Source organism: Marmota monax, unplaced genomic scaffold (genome assembly GCF_021218885.2).
Source record: "Marmota monax isolate L192 unplaced genomic scaffold, Marmota_monax_Labrador192_F-V1.1 WCK01_AAM20220418_F8-fsc00066, whole genome shotgun sequence".
NCBI classification, from domain to species: domain Eukaryota; kingdom Metazoa; phylum Chordata; class Mammalia; order Rodentia; family Sciuridae; genus Marmota; species Marmota monax.
In genome coordinates this window covers 4070793-4083422 of record NW_026692805.1, presented here as the reverse complement: position 1 = coordinate 4083422, position 12630 = coordinate 4070793, and the positions used below count along the sequence as shown (strand labels likewise).

At 35.2% G+C, this 12630-nt stretch overlaps 1 protein-coding gene across 19 annotated transcripts in view; it reads left to right on the top strand.

Moving 5' to 3' along the window:
• The window catches only part of Znf438 (zinc finger protein 438), a 183531-nt gene that overhangs the window by 159695 nt on the left and 11206 nt on the right, over positions 1 to 12630 (top strand). For all 19 annotated transcript variants that reach the window (XM_046448337.2, XM_046448336.2, XM_058580569.1 and 16 more), the window contains one exon: positions 10109 to 10192. In XM_046448337.2, coding sequence (XP_046304293.1) covers positions 10109 to 10192 — 84 coding nt within the window. The remainder of the gene's footprint in view (positions 1 to 10108; positions 10193 to 12630) is intronic.

The following is a 12630-nucleotide window of genomic DNA, read 5'->3' as shown; positions in this document are numbered from 1 at the left end:
GACACCTTACTTAATATATACTGTTGATTCATTAACATTGAACTTACAAACACAGCACTATAACTCATGCCTCAGCAAAGCTTACTTTCTCCATAAGGCACACTGCAGATTTTTTGTGCTTATGAACACTAGATAGAACTTCAACACTATGATTGAGGGTCATTCTAAATGGTGAAACTGACAAGAAATGGCATAAAAATGCAAAAACATGGCACTAAATAGACCATTGAAAAGACTCTTGTTTACAGTATAAGAGCTAAAACAAAAAAGGAGAGCACCACCTAGTTTGACCTCATCTGGGAATTATACATGTCAGGTGGTACATATTTTTCCCTGTTCTGCATATGTACATAAGTATGCATATAAATGACCATGAAATTCCATAAGTAGATATTTGAGGATAATGTGCAGAATAATAAATACTTGGGAATCAACTTAACAAAAGAGGTGAAAGACCTCTACAATGAAAACTACAGAATGCTAAAGAAAGAAATTAAAGAAGACCTTAGAAGAAGGAAAGATCTCCCATGTTCTTGGATAGGCAGAATTAATATTGTCAAAATGACCATACTACCAAAAACTATACAGATTTAATGCAATTCCAATCAAAACCCCAATGACATAACTCATAGAAATAGAAAGAGCAGTCATGAAATTCTTCTGGAAAAATAAGAGACCCAGGATAGCCAAAGAAATCCATAGCAAGAAGAGTGAAGCAGGTGGCATCACTATACCAGACCTTAAACTATACTGTAGAGCCATAGTAACAAAAATGGTGTGTTGTTGGCACCAAACTAGACTTGTAGACCAATGGTACAGAATAGAGGACACAGAGACAAACCCACATAAATACAGTTATCTCATATTAGACAAAGGAACCAAAAACATATATTGGAGAAAAGATAGCCTCTTCAACAAATGGTGCTGGGAAAACTGGAAACCCATATACAGCAAAATGAAATTAAGTCCCTATCTCTCACCATGCACAAAACTCAACTCAAAGTGGATCAAGGACCTAGGAATTAAACCAGAAACCCTGTGCCTAATAGAAGAAAGAATAGGTTCAAATCTTCAACACATCAGATTAGGCCCTGACTTCCTTTATAAGACTCCTATAGCACAAGAAGTAAAATCAAGAATCAACAAATAAGAAGGATTCAAACTAAAAAGCTTCTCAGCAAAAGAAATAATCAGTAAGGTGAATAAAGAGCCTACAGAATGGGAGCACATTTTACCACAGTACATCAGATAGAGCACTAATTTCTAGGATATGTAAAGAACTCAAAAATATTAACACTAGAAAAACAAATAACCCAATCAATAAATGGGCCAACGAACTGAACAGACACTCCTCAGAAGATGATATATGATAAATCAACAAATACATGAAAAATGTTCAGTATCTCTAGCAATTAGAGAAATGCAATTCAAAACTAAGATTTCATTTCACTCCAGACAAAATGGCAGCTATTAAGAATATAGACAACAGTAAGTTTTGGCAAGGATGTGGGAGGGAGGGCACCCTCATACATTGCTGGTGGACTTGCAAATTGGTACAACCAATATGGAAAGTAGTGTGGAGATTCCTTGGATACCTTGGAATGGGACCACCATTTGACCCAGCTACCCAAAGGACTTAAAAACAGCATACTACAGGGACACAGCCACATCAATGTTTATAGCAGCACAATTCACAATAACTAAATTGTGGAACCAACCTATATACCCTTTAGTAGATGAATGTATAAAGAAAGTGTGGTATATATACACAATAGAATACTACTCAGCATTAAAAGAAAATAAATTCATGGCATTTGCAGGTAAATGGATGGAGGTGGAGAATATTATGCCAAGTGAAGTAAGCCAATCCCCAAAACCAAAGGCCATCTGTTCTCTGATATGAGGATGCTGATCCATAATGGGGATGGGGCAGGGGAGCATGGGTGGAATGGAAGAACTTTAGATAAGACAAAGGGGAGGAAAGGTAAGAGAAGGGAAATGGGGGTAAGAAAGACTGTGGAATGAGAAGGACATTATTACCCTAAGTACATGTATGAAGATACGAATGGTGTGACTCTATTTTGTGTACAACCAGAGACATGAAAAATTGTGCTCTATGATGTGTACTATAAATTGAAATGCATTCTGCTGTCATGTATAACAAATTAGAATAAATAAATATATTTTTTTTAAAAAGTGATTTTGGATAATATTTATCTCAAATACAATGTCTTTGAGCACAGTTAATATTATAAATTTCAAATTAATAAAAGTAGTAATGTATTATTTGAAATTGACCACAACCTTTTAGCTTAGTAAAGCTGTAAAGAAAACTACTATTGTAACTTATTTGACTCTCCAGCCCTTGCATATAAATGCACAGTAGTAGCAAGGAGAACCACTAGAGTTTAGCGCTTTGCATTTAGTGGTTAGCATTACTTTGTGACCTCGTTACTAGAGGGAAAAAAATCATTCTTTATGTATTACCAAAATATTATGTTTCCAAATATGTGAAATACATGTGGAAACATTTTGATCTTAACAAGTGGTGTAAATGCTGTTCTTGGACTTTTGGTACCATTTTATGTCACAGACCAAGTACAAATTGACATTTTCAAGCTGGTTTTGGTTAACTCCTTAATGTTAGAAATTGGAACTTTCTGATGTAATAACTTCTGCAAAGTACCACTGTGCATTATTAGCATGTTATGTGTTGACAGAATAACAAATGGAAAACACATACATATCTGTAGACCTATCCTTGGAAACAGCCTGGGTGGCCTAAAACCTATCAAGTAGACCATGCATATTTTATTTTGGTATAAAATATTAAAGTTAGTAGATTCAGATAATTAATTATTTTGTTGTTTTGAAATAACCATATTTCTAGTACTTAAAAAGCACACTGGTAATCAGACAATTTACTCAAGCATGTATCAATGTCAGTGTGGCCATTTGGCAGCATAGTCTCAGAAATTCCAATTAACCATGTAAATATATTTCATAGCATCACATCTCACTTTGTCAGAACCCCTGCTGCCTTTATATCATTAACATAAATGCAGGTGCAAATAGCATTTATGTACTTTGATAGAAAGCAGTTGGAAACATTTCACTGTGGGACACAACACTTTCAGATTGTGTACATCTGTTCAAATAATGTATCCAGCCCCAATGACATGAACACAAGGATAGAAACATCTGCCCCTGAGACCATTTGCCATATAGCAGATGCTTGCATCTTTATTTATGCAGATGGTTGGTATGATGAGTTGTGCGGGGATAAAAGCCAAGTAGTTTGACAGGGTATTTAGGATGTTCAGCAGGCCAAAAATATAAGGTAGGCATTTTTGTCCTAAAAGAATAATATTGGTAGGAGTAGAAATTCATAAATCACTAGTAATGCTTTTAATAGTCAACATAATGTTCTTGTCTCTTAATTAATTGGCATCAAAATCCTAAAAATATTTACAGAAATTCCAGCATCCAGATTATACTAGAATGAGCACCTTATGGTAATTTGGTTTTGATAAAATAATTTTAAATGATTTTGAATGCATCTTGCTTTTTAAAACAGCAGTATATATATATAATACTACCAAGAGAATCTGGTGATATTTCTTCAAATTGGGAATCAGTTTGAACATGATTTATGACATAGTCTATGAATATCAATTCAAATTAAGTAAGATAAGTTTCTGAAGTATTATATATTTGGAAGATTTTTGTCAAGAATTTTATTATTTAACCTGTGTTCTAATGTTGTCAACTAGTAATATTTTAATAATAAATATTTTATCAGGACAAATTACATTTTAACACTTTATTACCAAAATTCTCTTATTGAGCTGCCATATTATATTCTCAAGGAAACAAATGTGAAAGGAATAAAATCTTACAAAACAAGCAAAATATCTCCAGACTTGATACCCCCCACACACACACTATCATAGACTCTCAAAAGAGATTAAATATCAGATCTTATCTAATTCAGCTGCTCAAGCATGTTAGCTTCAGAACAACTTTGCATTCTTAAAAATTATTGAGAACTCTAAAGACAATCTATGTAGGTTTTATCTATCTATATTTACCATAATAGTGATTATAAGCAGAAACTGCATATGTATGAATTCATTTTAATGTAACAATGAACTCATTACATCTTAGCATAAATAACCTAGTTTAACAAAATTAAGTATTTTCTGAAACAAATTTAGAAGACAGACATTAACTTATGTTTTTTGCAAATATTTTTGAAGTCGGGCTTATTGAAGATGCTTTTTGAGTCCCATATTTGGTTCTGCTGTGCTGTGTTTTATGTTGAAATATTAAAGGAAAAATCCAACTTTCCTTTTCAGATCATTGGAGATATATATATATAGGCATGTGCTCAAGGATCAAGATTTTATGTATATATACCAAAACTTCTCAGATTGTTCTTCTTAAAGTTTAGTTACAATGTGAAATTTTAAATCATGTCAGTATAGTTTTTATATTCTGTTTTGTTTGGGGTTTTTTTGCATGAATGAGTCTATTTAATGTCTCGGTATCATACTTTGGTCATTTAGAAAACATTAGTTCCCTGGCTAGGGTGTAGCTCAGTGGTAGAGTGCTTACCTAGCATGCACAAGGCTCTGGGTTTGATCCTACATATCAAAAGAGAGAAAGAGATAACAAACGAGTTTACTGACTTTTGAAGATCTTCCATATGCTTTATTAGAAAATATTTTTAGAATATTCACTAATGTAACCACCAGTCTCATCTGGAAAGAGCTTAAGTATGCTCCCCAAATTTACTTTTTTTTTTTAACTTTACGCTAGTAAGAAAGGATAAAGCAGTACACACATGTATTGTGAAAGCAATACACATTCAGTAGAAACCATATTTAAATTTTGAATTTTGATCTTTTCCTGGGCTAGCAATATGTGGTATGACACTCTCATAAGAAACTCTCCTGAAACTTTCTCATGAAACAAGCCACAGTTTCCAATCAGCCATGAGATCACAAGGGTAAATATCCAGTAGTCCACAGTATACAGTTGCCAAGCTATGTTTGGTACCTTAGGTGTATAAAATGCATTTTCCTCTTGCAATCTCTTCATCTTAACAAATGGACTTATTAGTATTTGACCTCCTCATAAGTGGAAAAGCACCTGTATTAGGAAGCTTCAAGTTCTGATGGTGAATCCTAGTTTCCCGGTTGCCTCTCAAAAGATTATTTTCATCGTTGACAACAAATATTTCCAGTTTTTTCTTGTAATGAAAGCTCCATTTGTTTATTTTTGAGAACATGTCTGCCAGGTACCCAAATCTGACCGTGTTCTTTCAATATATTTCAACACACATCTATCAGATGTTCTTTCAGATAGGAATGCTTGCCATGGGGCAAAAGCGGCTAGTTTAGTTTCACAGATGAATAGAATGCTTTTCCTCAAGGCAGCCATCATGCTTCTCTGTGAACCATTTCATCACACAAAATAGTGAAAATGCATGTGCTCAAGGATCAAGATTTAATGTAATTTAAAGTTCATACTGCTTGTTTATTGTTCTATTATGTGTGTGACTGTGGAGAATATGACAGTTTAGCTTGCTGTCGGTGCCTTAATTCAGACTGAGGTGGTAGAGCAATTTTACCCAGTATTTCTTTTGCACACGTAGACATCAACACAGCAGAAAAGGCAAATGGTATCTCAGTATTAGTATAAAAAAAGTGTTGGGACCTTCTCCAAATCCTGCACACTATTTTTTAAAAAACGCCTTGCTAGTCTAATCCTCTCTTGCAAAGAAAAGAACCAAGGCCAATAAAAAATCAGCATTATTATCTCAGATTTATTCTAGCAGTAAGTGTAAGAACCAAAGCAGGTCTCCATTCTCTAACTTACATGTACTATGTAATTTGTCTTCTTGTTTCTAAGGCACTCTTCCCCAGCCCCAGAAGGAACATTCCCCCGACGAGGCCACACATCATAGCACTGGTGTTTTATCATGTTTACTTAAAAGAGCAGGACTTGCCACATGAGGAATTTAGAAATTCTTTTAACATTTTTAGACCTTTTCTTTCAGTCCTAATGTTCTTGGGTGTCCTTGGTTTTCATAGCAAGTGATACAGGATTAGAAATATCTAAGATATTTGTTTTATTTTTTAATTATAAAAGGCCTTAGTAATAGGTTTTTATTCATTTATTTTTGCTCATTAATGAAAGTGCTCTGTCAGTGCTTAAATTTCATGAATTTATTGTGTAATTTTTGCTTTAGAGAACTTGCATCCTGGTGGGGCTAGGGTTGTGGCTCAGCAGTAGAGCGCTCACCTAGCATGTGCAAAGCACTGGGTTCGATCCTCAGCATCACATATAAATAAATAAATAAAATAAAGATATTGTGTCCAACTACTACTAAATAAATGTTTAAAAAAAAGAACTTGTATACTGGTATAAACCTAATTTGTTCACCAGAAGCTCTATAAAAGGAATCCACCTATATAAGAAGCATGGCTTTTAAGTGTTAAAGCATTGAAAATTGTTCTATATAAATTTCATTAACTACCTGCCCATTGTGCATGCTATAGAGTCCTGTTAAAACAAGGAAGCTTTCTCCCTGCCCTAGTAATTACACTGCTGATCAGAAAAAAAGTTTTGTCAAAAAGATTTTTATTTTCTCCACATTGAGATGGGTTATGTGACACTCACCAGCCTTTGGAGGAGACTAATATATAACGGACAAATTACAAAACACCTTAGTGTGTTTGGAGTGAAGGAAGAAGAGCTGTAGTGCCAGACAGATCTGGGTTCAAATCCATCATTCGTCAGCTTTGTGACCCTCCAAGAAATTTTCAACTTTCCATATCCATTAACTGGGGATGTTAATACCAAAAAGTAGTGGGGAATTAAGTGAGATAATAGTGTGAGCACTCAGTCTGACTCCTAACTGTCATTTAGTACTTCATATGGAATTTAAGGATTCTAGGGGGTTGAGGGAAGAATAGAAAATGATCATTAAAGATAAGGAATATATACCTGCAGTATATTTTCTCATGAAGGAAGGAGATGTAACTATAGCTAGAATAGAAGATAGAGCCCAATGACCCTTTACTGTTTTTTTAAATATATTTATTTGCTTAGCAAAAGCAGAGGAGAAAGCAAGACAATAAAATTGAGAATTAATAGTCCCTTTATTCAGTAAATATATACTGTATTGTGCAACTGCCAGACATTGATTGAGCGACAGTTCCTGCAATGAATGAAACAATACCTGCTTTTGTTACACTTATATTCTAATGGGAGGAGACTAGACTATAATATGATATCATGATATTTATTATTATACCACGAAGGACAAGACAATTAAAATTGAAAAAGAAAACTTCAAATGATCCCATGAGACTGAGCAGCTACTTGTAGACAGATTGGTCATGAAGGGTCTCCCTGAGTGCTGGAGAGCTCAGTGGTGGTCTCAGTGGTCTCCCTGAAGCAGCACTAGGAGCACTAGGGTTAGTAACCTCCATCTCTCTGTTCTAATGTGCATATTTTTTTAATTCTAATATTTCAGGGCTTGAGGCAGAGAAGCTGCATATGTAGAATGATAGTATTTTACCTTCCTTTCTCCCATCCTGGAAAAGTTATTATTTGTGTGGTTTAATCAAAGATAGAAGGTATGTTTAGAAGTGGGAAAAAGGGTCAGGGAATGTTTTCCTCCTACTGGCCTCTCTTTTTTCAATGAAGTCAATGTTAAAAAACCATAGAGACAACTGTGGGGGAATGGAATTGAAAGTGCCTTGGAAAAATCTGGGCAATCCCCAGTTAGGAACCAAAGGGAGTCTGTTAGGGACAAGTAAATGGATTGTGGAATAGGATTGTGGAACTGATTTTGAGACTAGAAAGCTTGTGATGCTATCTAGTGTCATGGTGGTTGAATTCTGCAGCACTAATTAACAAGCAATGGGAGTGGAGTATACAAGGTGGGGGCCAGTTGGGGAACGTGCCATAGGAAGACAGTGGTGGGGTGAACCTATGATCTGTTGGGAGTGCCCATGATGGTCAATCATGAAGCCGGTACTGGAAAACTAGAATATTACCTAAGCTTACACATAAGCATGGCCTAGGACAAGAGAACACAGGCAGGTAGGTAATCATTCCATCTCTTAGGGAAAATGAATAGTTAACTCATACATACTCCTAACTAGCAGATAAGATTAAATGTTCCCTTCAACCAGATTTTATAGTTATCACCAAAGAAGAATAAAGAGATTGGTGGAGGAGAAACCAAACAGAATTCAAAGAAAAGAAATCCAAAGTAGTCACCAAAGATTTCAAACTTTGATGACTCTTGCCTTTGATGCTTGGGTCAGAATCTGATTATATGAGGTCTACCTTGGAGTCATATTCAGCTGATCTGATTAGCTCCACCCAGGTAACTACTATACATCCGGTTATCTGAGTGTCCGTCAGTGCCTAGTACTTTATTTTCTTTTTCTTTATTTTTTTTCAAAATATTAGTATTGTAGGTGGTCTTTCTATGTTAAAGAAAGTTATGCCTTGATTAAAGAAGAAACAGTCAAGACTTACCAACAGCAATGTTAAAAAAAAAATGATTATCAATGAAACCATAACAAGGGCATACTTTATCTCCAAAAGATCCATGGCTGTCCAACCTCTTGCATTGGTACTTCAGAATCATGAGCTGAATGAAGTATAGAAAAACTTATACCAAAAATGTTGTAAATCAGTGTGAGTTGAAGATAAATCAAATGTGAAGACAAAGCATCTATAAGACTACAAAACAGTGGGACTTTTTCTTTTTCTTTTTTTTCTTTTTTTTTTTTTTAGTTCTGGTAATAAAACCCAGGGTATGATGCATGCTGGGCAAGCCCTCTACCACTGAGCTACCTCCTCACCCCTTGTTTTTTAAGTGCAGTTTGCATATGCCTCAGAAGTGCCCAATCTATATAAAGTAAACCTACTTTTGAAATTACAGTATAAAAATAATAATTGTTGTGATTCTTTTTAGTATTACTGAATCATTGTGCTCTTAACCACTTTAGTTTCATAATCATGGTGTTTAAACCAAAAGTTAGAAACTTCCAGCCTTCTGCATGTGTCCTAGTTTAATTGTTCCAGCTGACTACATATTCTGATGTTCAAACCTTGTCTGTTTATCCCACTAAAGAAAAGGTTTTCTTCATCAACTGCCATCTCTCTGGTCATACCCAATATATAACTATTGCAAATGCTATATAAATATAAGACTAAAAAAGAAAAAGCCCTTTGATCTCACTCCAGTGAGAATGGCATACAAGAATACAAGTAACAATAAATATTGGTGATTATGTGGGAAAAAAAGTACACTCATATATTGCTGGTGGCACTGCAAATTGGTGCAACCACTCTTAAAAGCGGAATGGAGATTCCTCAGAAAACTTGGAACCATTTGATGCAGTTATCCCAATCATTGGTATATACTCAAAAGACTTTAAATCAGCATACTATAGTGATATAGCCACATCAATGTTTATAGCATTCAATTCACAATAGCTAAGCTATGGAACCAACCTAGGTGCCCTTCAGCAGATGAATGGATAAAGAAAACATGGTACATATATGCAACGAAATACTAGCCATAAAAAAGAGTAAAATTATGGCATTTGCCGGTAAATGGGTGGATAGAACTGGAGACTATCATGTTAAGTGAAATAAGCCAATCCCCCACAAAAAAGCAGAGGCTGAGTGTTCTCTCTGATTTGTGGGCACTAACACAATAAGCGGGGAGACTAGAAGTTAATCAGATTAGACAAAGGGGAATGAAGGGAAGGCACAGGGGATGGGAATAGTAGAGCCAGTAGAATGAATTGGACATAACTTTCCAATATGTTCATATATGAAAATATGACTAGTGTAACTCCACAACATGTACAACTACAAAAAAGGGAAGTCATATTCCACATACGTATAATATGTCAAAATATATTCTACTGCCTTGTATAACTACAACGAACAAATAATTATTTTTTAAAAATCATCTTAAGGAAAATTTTAAAAAGAGCTATTTTTATTGGTTGTTTAAGATTGCTTGCAATGAGAAATTTGTTCCATTTACCAAAGTTTTTTTCTACAGGAGATGATTCCATGTCTACCAGTCCTGTTGAGAAATACCTAACTCCACAAATGCTGGACTCTCCTGGAAAGACAGTCTGCACAGGTATTTTTTGTGGGTGGTAGGATGTCAGATTAAATGATCTACTGCTTTGACCATGTGAAATGTTTTTTTATCAAGGTTTAAATTTCAACTGGGAATCAAGTGAATATTAGCAATTCTAGTAATATTAACAACAAAAAGAATAATGAGAAAATGGGGTTAAGGCATTTCAGAAGTTTCCATCTGGTTTGCTGAGTGTCCTTGAAAAGTCATTAACTCTTCACTAAATTTTTATGCTATTTACTTATCCCCAGATTTAGGTAAAGAGATTAACTTGACTGCTGTATAATAATGAATAAAATTTTGTGCGTGCTACAAATTATTTTTCCAAAAAAGATAAACAACTTCTTTCTACATGTATTAAAAACAAGTATCTCATCTGGTTTTCAGCTGTTTTTCATCAGAAGTTCTTGAAATCAAAATAAGTTCTCCCAGGGATAGGAACTAATAAAAAGGGCTCAATTAAGATGAAGAAGACACTTGTTGAAATTGAGAAATATTTAAATGTATTTTAAATGATAAAGCTTTTTAAATTTACTTTTCACTTGGTACATTAATTATGTGTCCTCAAAAAGATAGTTACTTGAATTTAACAAACCACTTGTGTAATTTTCTTTTATTGTCACTAATATTTGAAGTAATCGGCCTTTAAATTCACCCATAAAGAATGCTTGTTTCCTCTTACTTCCTGATATAAATATATCTGATTTATTCAGTTAATGAACTGTATTTCCCCTTTGGTGCCCAACTCTTCTTTCTAAATTCAAGCTATCTTTACATTTGTTAATGCTTTACTCAACAAAATACTAAATCTATAACTAAGTGCCTTTGGTTGCCCTGTCCCCTACCCATTTTGAGAACCCACATCTTTTCACTCCTGAATTGAGAAATCATGGCTGTTGTTGTCACTGTCTCCAGAGAAGTGGCCAGTATCCCAAACCCCACTCCAGGTGCCTTCACTCACAGGGCCACTGAGATCTGGCCTGACTCACTCTTGCTGAACTGAATGCCTGTTAGTTACTTTCTTTCCTGCTAGGTTTAAGAGCAACAATTGAAATAGGAAAGACAGTAGAATGAATCTAACAATTTTCCTATGTGCATATATGAAAATACCTAAGTGAATCCCACCATCATGTATACCCACAACAATGAGGTCCTAATTAGAATAAGATATATTCCATGCTTGTTTAATTATATCCTAATGGATTCTATGGTCATATATAACTAAAAAGAACCAATAAACATTTTTAAAAAGAGCAACAATTGGCTTCACTATTCTGTATAAACAAAAGCAAGGAGTGTCCCCACAAAATAGCTCTTTGAAATGCACATGTTAGCTCCTGTTCACACTGAATTGTTAATCCAATTAACACTTTGTCAACTGACATACGGGGTGGGGGAGGAGAGGGAGTAAGTGATACTGACAGAATGAATCAGATGTTAAGGACGGCTGAGCTGCCCAAGTGGGTGTCATCAGAGAGGCTGCAGAGAAAAAAATATATAGTTTTATGGAGATCCTCATTAGCGAATAATAGCTATTTTGTCTCCCTTTCCTTCATTTACCTCTCAAAAAGGAAACATTAGTTTAAAGATTCAGAACTATTTCCATATGATGAGCCCTCAAGTTCTGTGCTTATTTTCCCACATTAAATAAGCATCAGAAACTTAATCCTTCCTAGCAAGAGAAAATGAGAAACTATCTGCTAAATGTCTGTCTAATGTGATAGGAACCACCCTGGCACCTTCATGGATATTTTTCTCATTTAATTCCAGTAGCTAGTGTACTGTTATGCCCATTTCATAGATGACGATATTTAGGCACAACAGAGTGACTGGCCAAAGCCACAAGTACATGACAAAGCCAGGCATCGAAACCAAACTGTCTGAACCCCAAAATTCAGAGACTATAATGGTGGCCATAACTGTTCACAGTAGTTTACAATCTATACAAGGAGGAGCGGGGAAAGCCCGTGCAGACAAGTGGGCCAGGATTTGGGTTCCAGCACTGCTGTTCACCAGCTTGGAAATTTTTACTAGAAAATGGCTCAACAGGAATTCCTCACTCAGGTTATCATGGAAATCAAATGAGATAATGCATGTAAAGTATTTTTTTTACAATACCTGACACATAAAATATAACTTATCATTGGAATAATATTTAAGCAACAGTCATCAAGAAAGAAACTCAGCTGCTTGGAAAATAAGAATTCCCTTTCTTGCTAAGGAGGTGAGGAATTCATTGTTTGGCAGATTCTCACAGGGTTGTGTTGAGTGGAAGGTGCCTGCTAGGTACTGGCATTAGGAGAGGAAGGGAGGGAGTTAGCTAAGAGCATAGGTCAGCAAAGCAGGACAGATGTGCCAAAGGGAATGGACAATTAGACACGGGACACAAGATGTCCAGTTGGAAATGTGCTTATCTCAATTGCCTGATATTTGGGTCT